This window comes from Prunus mume, linkage group LG2 (assembly GCF_029339155.1).
Source record: "Prunus mume cultivar Tortuosa linkage group LG2, ASM2933915v1, whole genome shotgun sequence".
NCBI classification, from domain to species: Eukaryota; Viridiplantae; Streptophyta; class Magnoliopsida; order Rosales; family Rosaceae; genus Prunus; species Prunus mume.
Genome location: NC_142699.1, coordinates 1,542,700 through 1,549,760, shown reverse-complemented (window position 1 = coordinate 1,549,760; position 7,061 = coordinate 1,542,700). Strand labels below are relative to the sequence as shown.

General features: G+C 38.5%; 2 protein-coding genes across 3 annotated transcripts; one reads left to right on the top strand and one right to left on the bottom strand.

The window, feature by feature from the left end:
• Window positions 1-517: 517 nt before the first annotated feature.
• On the bottom strand, window positions 518-3,741 carry LOC103319068 (Protein kinase superfamily protein). Of its 2 annotated transcripts, XM_008220560.3 has the most exons (2): window positions 1,506-3,657; window positions 518-817 (listed from the first exon to the last, which is right to left on the bottom strand). In XM_008220560.3, exons 1-2 carry the CDS (start codon window positions 3,482-3,484, stop codon window positions 796-798), a joined length of 2,001 nt encoding a protein of 666 aa, XP_008218782.3. In that variant the 5' UTR covers window positions 3,485-3,657; the 3' UTR covers window positions 518-795. The 2 variants fall into 2 exon arrangements, with proteins under 2 accessions (XP_008218782.3, XP_088902774.1); XM_089046648.1 differs by lacking the exon at window positions 518-817 and having other exon boundaries at window positions 1,065-3,741.
• A 1,138-nt stretch (window positions 3,742-4,879) lies between these two features.
• Window positions 4,880-6,967, top strand: LOC103319066 (uncharacterized). The gene is given in 4 exon segments (XM_008220559.3): window positions 4,880-5,098; window positions 5,101-5,151; window positions 5,518-6,218; window positions 6,320-6,967. Coding segments are annotated over 4 exon segments (1,314 nt in total). The 5' UTR covers window positions 4,880-4,990; the 3' UTR covers window positions 6,774-6,967.
• Window positions 6,968-7,061: the final 94 nt, after the last annotated feature.

Sequence of the window (7,061 nt, the reverse complement as noted above, 5' to 3'; positions counted from 1 at the left end):
ATTCATATTAGGTCATTACCCGAGTCTCTATTGTCCCCTTTTGATTTTTTACTTATTACTCATATAAGAATCTACCATTTTCTCATTTAACTATATTATTTAGGTTATAGGTAAGAGACTGCTGTTAAACGTCACAAACTACAAGGTTATAGAAAATGTTACTGGAACGTTTTGTTTTCATCCATTCATATACGCTCCCCGTCTTGGAAGCACATGTGATGCGGGTCTGGTGCTGACATTGCTGACGCGAGACGGACCAGCAGGATGTTTTATCACAAAATGCCTTGTATTATTGTTAGTAGTGGAGTTGCTCAATATATATTGTACTTTATTATGTCAAGGTTCCGATATGGGATTTTTTTACATTCTTCAGCACTAGAGGTATGACAAAAACATGGAGAGAGCTACTAGCAGGACCAAAGATTTGATACCACTTCGTTGCTTTGCTAAGCAATTTTCAAAGGGTTTCTCAAAGAGAGCAAAAAGACTTGTCTCTGAAAGGAAGAACTCTGATGAATGGAAGAAAAAGTTTCTGCAAGAATATATTTCTTGAAACTCAATTATACAAAAACTGTTACAAATGACATACATGAGAAAAAACTTAATTGATAAAAAAAAAAAAAACTTGTAAGCGACGGCAAACCCTTTTTTCGGTTTGCTATTTCCAACTATAAAGCTTATAGGTATTTACATTACTATACAATATCAATCAGAATTCCAACTAAACCTATGTTGTTGAACTAAAAGAGTTAGAAATGTTGGACTCTTCCAAGTACTCAAACCCCATGAAGTGCTTCACTCTTCGTCTTTGATGAACCTGTTGTATGTGATATCAATGATGCCACTTCAATTGACTGATAAACAGTTCTCTAATTCAACATAATAATGAACAACCTATCATGCTTGCAGCTTGGTAAAGCAAGAAAAAAAAAGCTGAAAACAAAAATCCCAAGATCTTTACATTCAACAAGTGAAAGTACAGCTAGAATCAAGTTGGATTTCTCATTAGATTCATTTCCACAGAAAACTTCCTAGTAGAAAGTTGATTACTGGAACTCTGGAAGTAGACAAAATAGGAATCTTTTATTGGTACCAAGATGATTGTCCAAATCCAAATTCTTGAGTCAATCTGTTATTCTGGAGTGGCCGGTTCAATTCAAATAAATACTGAATTTCTTACATAATAATCTACATCTTCTTTGCGCTATATATGATGTAAAGTCAAATCATATTTGGTAAACAAAACAAAACCACAAGAAGTTACAGCTTTATAAAACAAAATCAAAACCTATCCCACACTATCTAGTTTAATTCCTGACCTCGGATTTTTTAGGTCGTAATATGACCTTCCATTGGTCTATGAGTTTTTATGTGTACTATTTACAGCATTCTCAACTACATACCTTGAGTCAATTCACGGAGGGTCTTCCATGAACATTAATCTTCACTCTTTGCTTTCTTCAAGGCAATGTAGAAACTATAAAATTAAAAGTTTTCTTGATTACCTGAGCATGTCTCCACTATGCAATTTTGGCCCGCTCAAAGCTGGTGATATGCTGAAAGTATTACCATTGCCATTGCCATAACCTGAAGGGTGACCAAGAGGCATTGGCCTATCTGGAATTGGTGGCACTTCAATATCTCCTTCCAACATTTTCAGTGCATCCAAAATGGTAGGCCGCAAAGCCACCATTACATGAGCACACAAAATGCCAACCAGCAAAAATCTCTCCATTATGCTCTTTGGATTTGAATTCACATTATCACCATCTTTAAGCAATGAAAAGTCTAAAGCCTGTTCAACTTTTCCAGATTTCACTAATGACCAAGCCCAATCTGTGATCAAAAATGCGCGTGGTGATCCCAAGGAAGACAAATCAAGTGCTTTTCTACCACACATAATCTCCAAAACAACCACACCAAAGCTATAAACATCGCTCTTCTCAGTCAGCTGTCCATAAAGAGCATATTCCGGGGCTAGGTATCCATGAGTTCCTGCCACTCTAGTAGTGAGATGAGACTGGCCTTCCATGCTTTGTTTTGCAAGCCCAAAATCTGCCACTCTTGCTTTCATATCCGCATCTAGTAGTATGTTTGTTGCCTTAATATCTCTGTGATATATTGCAGGCTTCACTCCATAATGCAAATAAGCTAACCCCTTGGCAACATCCAATATAATGCTCTTTCTTTGAGGCCAAGTCAAGGGTCTCCTTTCAATTTCACTCTGATTACTAGACAGAGAAATAAATAGATGGTCATCTAGATTCCCATTCGGCATGTAATCATAGACAAGGTACCTATGACTTCCTCTCTCCTCATAACTGTCTTCACCCTCAACCACGCAACACCCTCTGAGTGGCACAAGATTTCGGTGCTTCAAATTGCTAATAATCTCAACCTCATTGCAAAATTCAGCATCTCCTTGAAAATCAGATTCTATGACTTTCTTGACAGCTACAGTAGTCCCATCCAGTAAAACACCCTTGTAAACAAGACCAAATCCACCTCGACCGATAAAATTCTTCTGTGAAAAGTTATTAGTTGCCTTCTCAAGGTCCTGAATTTTAAACCAAATCGAACCGGTGTTGGGTCTCACTCTAATCCTAGACTCTCGTTCATCTAAATCAAAACCAGAATCCATACGGGACCTTTCAACCCTTTTGTTCCTCCAACTTCTATCATACCAAAAATACAACCCCAACAAACTAGACATGACAAATACTGCAACCCCGGCACCAGTTAGACCGAAAACAAGAGCGGTACTGCTCTTTTTCGATGAACCCGCATGAGAATCCGGTGACAACCCGAATATACAGGACACAACACCATTACTTTCAGGCCCAAACTCATTGACAATACCAGCAGCATAAAGAATTGCAAAATACCAACAATCTCTACTGTGAGAAGTGTTACCATCAACAGAAATCAGCTTCTTCTGAATGTCAAAGCCGGCGTCCACGCAAGCGCCGCAGGAGGATAGATCAGTGAGGTCTGGCCTGCAAGCAGAGTCAAGAGAAGTACTCTGGCCAAGCTTGGCGACCCAATCTTGGGAAGACTCAATTTTGGCACAGATATTGGGAGAGATGACAAACTGCATAGGGTCAAAGCAATACGAGACAAGATTGGGAGGGAGGGAGAGGGAGGTGAGCTTGGATTGGTAGTTTTGGAGGCAAGAATTGGAGGTGGGCAAGTTGGGAAGCTGAAAGAGGGATGTCTCTTTGAGGTGTTGGGCAAGGCCAACTCCAAGGAGGGACAAGAGGGTTTGGCAACATGGGATCTTGGTGAGGTCCATTTGGGGGGTTTTGGGAGGGGGCTGGAAGTTTTTGCATGACGAGGAGTTGAAGGGGATTCGTAGGACATAGCTGAGATCCATGGGGCACGTTGTTGTGGTGTTGGTTGTGGGGGCTGATGCTGCTGTTGTTCTTGGAGACAGGGTAGAGAGAGAAAGTAGAGAGAGAAGCACCCAAAACCCAATTAGTTTCATCTCTTCTCTTCTATTCTAATTTCTAACTATTTCTCTCACACTCTCTATCTAGGGAAGAAGATTGTGGGTTGTGCTTGAATTTGGATAAGCTGTAGTTGGGTTGTGATTTTGAGAGAAACTCAACAATCTAGAGAGAGAGAGAGAGAGAGAGAGAGAGAGGGAGAGGGAGTGAGTTGTGTTGGTCTTTCACTCTTCCTCGGTTACAGAGATGAGCTTTGGAGGATTGGAGCTTTGGTCAAACAAACCTCCCCCTTCCTCATTTCTGGCTGCTGGGTTGGTGTCACAGTAACTAACTAGGAAAAGGAGCGTGGCCCAAACGCGCTATTTAATATAGAAATGTATGATTTTGATGTTTAATTAAATGTGTTCTTTAAGAGATTAGATTCTGACGTATGTATTTTTTCCGTTAAACATGCGTGGTAGATTGAATGTTTTTTTTTTTTAATTAATTTTTTTTTTAATACAAGCGATATCTTTTTAATTATTCTAGTATTTGCATTCACAAACTATTAATATATTTGCAGATACATTTGTGAGTATACATATATTTAGTTATATATCCATTCTTAGTATTTAGATTGAAAAAAGTGATATTTAGTTATATATCCATTCTTAGTCATCACTAGTAATATAGATAAATTCTACACCATTTAATTTCTATAAACAAACCCAAAAAAATAATAGCTTATCCTATTGAATTTAATTTTGATTATTAAATTACTTTACCCTATTAAGTGTTTTTGGTATTTTTATAAGGTTTTGGGGTTGGACCTGTTTTAAGAAATTGATGGCAATTTTGTAATTTATAGGAAATTCGAAGTCTCTTTCTTATATTGTAAACGGATTTTGGATGTATTTTTAAAGTCCATTTTATGTAGAATTTTTATATAATTTGAGCTCATATATTAAGTATAATAGTAAATCTCCTTTGATTTTTTTTATATATATATTTTTTATTTGATCAGGCAAGCTACAAACATGACCCACCTTGGTTTGTCTTACTTTTGCATTTCCAGTTAGACATACGTTAATTAGGTTTTTTTTAAAGGAATTAGGAGGATGATGAAGTTCAAGCAATGAAGACCTGAATCAAACAAACGAAGAGGAAACACAAGTTTTGAAGCTCTGTGACATAAATTTGTTTCAACTCATGATTACAAAAAGTACGTTTAATTTGAAGCGCATGCATGCATGCATTCATAAACAATGTCTTAACGTGCTTAGAATTGCATATGGAACCGATGGGAATGAAGTAGAAAAAGCAGTTAGGTTAGCTTGGAATGAACCTAAAAATAGAAGCTACGAGAGTAAAATTAAATGAACTAACTAATTAAAAGAATGACCCGACCTATACTCATCCATGTCACAATAACAAACACTTCTTCCTCATCCCACCGAAAAAACAAACACTTCGCCACATAAACGCTCCTAAAGAAACGCTTCTTCATCTTTGAATCCCCAGCCATTCTCTTCTGATATCGACCTCCTCCCTGCCCCCTCTCTTTTATGGGGGATCCTCCACGTTCAGCATCGACGTCGGATCTCTACAGCATGCTCGGAATATCCAATATTTGCAAAGGATACAAATCCTTTGTTATGAAATTGTCCCCAACAACCATCACAAGAACGGACAATCCAAGTTTACAGACAATCATGAAACCACCAAGGTAACATAAATTCATATGTTCTCATTTTTTTTTTTATAAAAAAAAGCAGAACAAAAAAGTCCTCGATTATATGCATTTGCCAAACACCTGCATGTGCTTAAATCCATCAAAAAGTCATACAATTAACATGATGTACGCCTGCAAATCTGCATTGTTGAATTGGTAACATGTATTGTATGCATTTGTGACAATTTTTATCTAGAAATTAGGAGTTATTTTAAGCCTAAATATTGGGTCAAAATTTGATGCTAAATCTTTAATGATGTTTATATCAATTTGCATCGATCCTGATCTTGGAAGGTTTATAGCTTGTTTCTAATCTCATTATATGCTTAATTTGCATAATGATCATGATCCGAGATGCAGGAGGAAGAAAATTTTACAATTAGTTACCCAACGACACCAATAGGCAGTTTTGATCATCAACGAAGTATTGATGATAACTTCTTCTCACGTCGAAGTCTTTCAAGGACTGGGAGTAGAAGATGCAAAACACCCACCCCGAGGACCTTCTCAAGAAGTGCAAGCCGGAGCACCACCCCGACGCCGACGACGTTATTGAGAGATATGAGTCTAAGGCAATCGTCAGAGACCGAAACCTCTGCCTCAATATCAAGAAATATGAGTCGAAGACAATCGTCAGAGACCAAAACCTCTGCCTCAATATCAAGAAATATGAGCCGACGAAGCACCTCAGAGACTGAATTTCATGCCTCTCTATCAAGGAATATGAGCCGGAGACGCCCATCTGAGACTGAAATACCCTCTCCATCACCCGCAGCCTCTTCAGTGTCAGCACCTGCCTCTCCGGCGCCTGCCTCTCCATCACGGACTCTATCACCTAGTGCCAGTAGAACATCAGGCACATCTGATCAACCGGACAAACCTTCCACACCTCTGTCAAGAAGTATTAGCAAGAGGAGCCCAACGCCTATCGTGTTCTCTCGGACAACTGCACGAAAGAAAGCTCCTCCGGTTGAGAAGAGGCTTGGATTCACACTTGAGCAGTTGTGCCATGGATGTGTAAAGAAGATCAAGCTTACAAGAGATGTCATTAACGATGCCGGGTTTGTTATTTTCATTACTTCACCTTATCTCATGTTAAGAGACGCTTAATCTATTTGTGAGGTGATTAATTATACTGATGTGTGTGATTGTTATGAAACAGGATTATTGTTCAAGAAGAGGAAATACTGCAAATAAACGTGCAGCCTGGATGGAGGAAAGGTACGAAGATTACATTCCAAGGAAAAGGAGATGAGAAACCAGGGTACCTCCCTGCTGATATAGTCTTCTTGATAGATGAAAAGCGGCATCCCTTGTACAAAAGATCAGGCCGCGATGACTTGGAAATGGCCGTTGAGATTCCTCTGGTGGATGCACTGGGAGGCTGCTCATTTCCAGTTCCTCTGTTAGGAGGTGACAAAATGAAACTCTCATTCGATGACATCATATATCATGGCTACGAAAAGGTCATCCAAGGACAAGGCATGCCATTGCTTAAGGAACCAACAAGGAGAGGAGACCTCCGGATCACATGTCTAATAAACTTTCCGACAACTTTGAGCGATGAAGAACGTGCAGAAGCTGTCAACATTCTACAAAATTGTTCATATGATTAACAATTCAAATCTCTCCATCACTTATGAGGAACCATTTAGAATTGTTCTCTTTTGATCTTCTCTATGGGGAAAAATAGAAACTCACAGTAGTCAAAATTTTGAATTGAATTGCATATACTCACATGTACATAGCTCTGCAGAGTTACCTATACAATATGAGTACACAAGGAACAAAATACCCTTACCAAGTAGAATTCCACTGAGAATTTTGCAGTAGAGATAGCATTTGTAATGTATTTTGTGTCAAATATAGTAATCTTTCCTCAGAAATTTTTTTTTCTGAATTCC

Coding starts and splice junctions, on each gene's coding strand:
- LOC103319068 (XM_008220560.3), bottom strand. CDS start 3,484: ATGAAACTAATTGGGTTTTGGGTGCTTCTCTCTCTACTTTCTCTCTCT. Junction 818..1,505: donor CATAGTGGAGACATGCTCAG/GTAATCAAGAAA, acceptor CACATACAACAG/GTTCATCAAAGACGAAGAGT.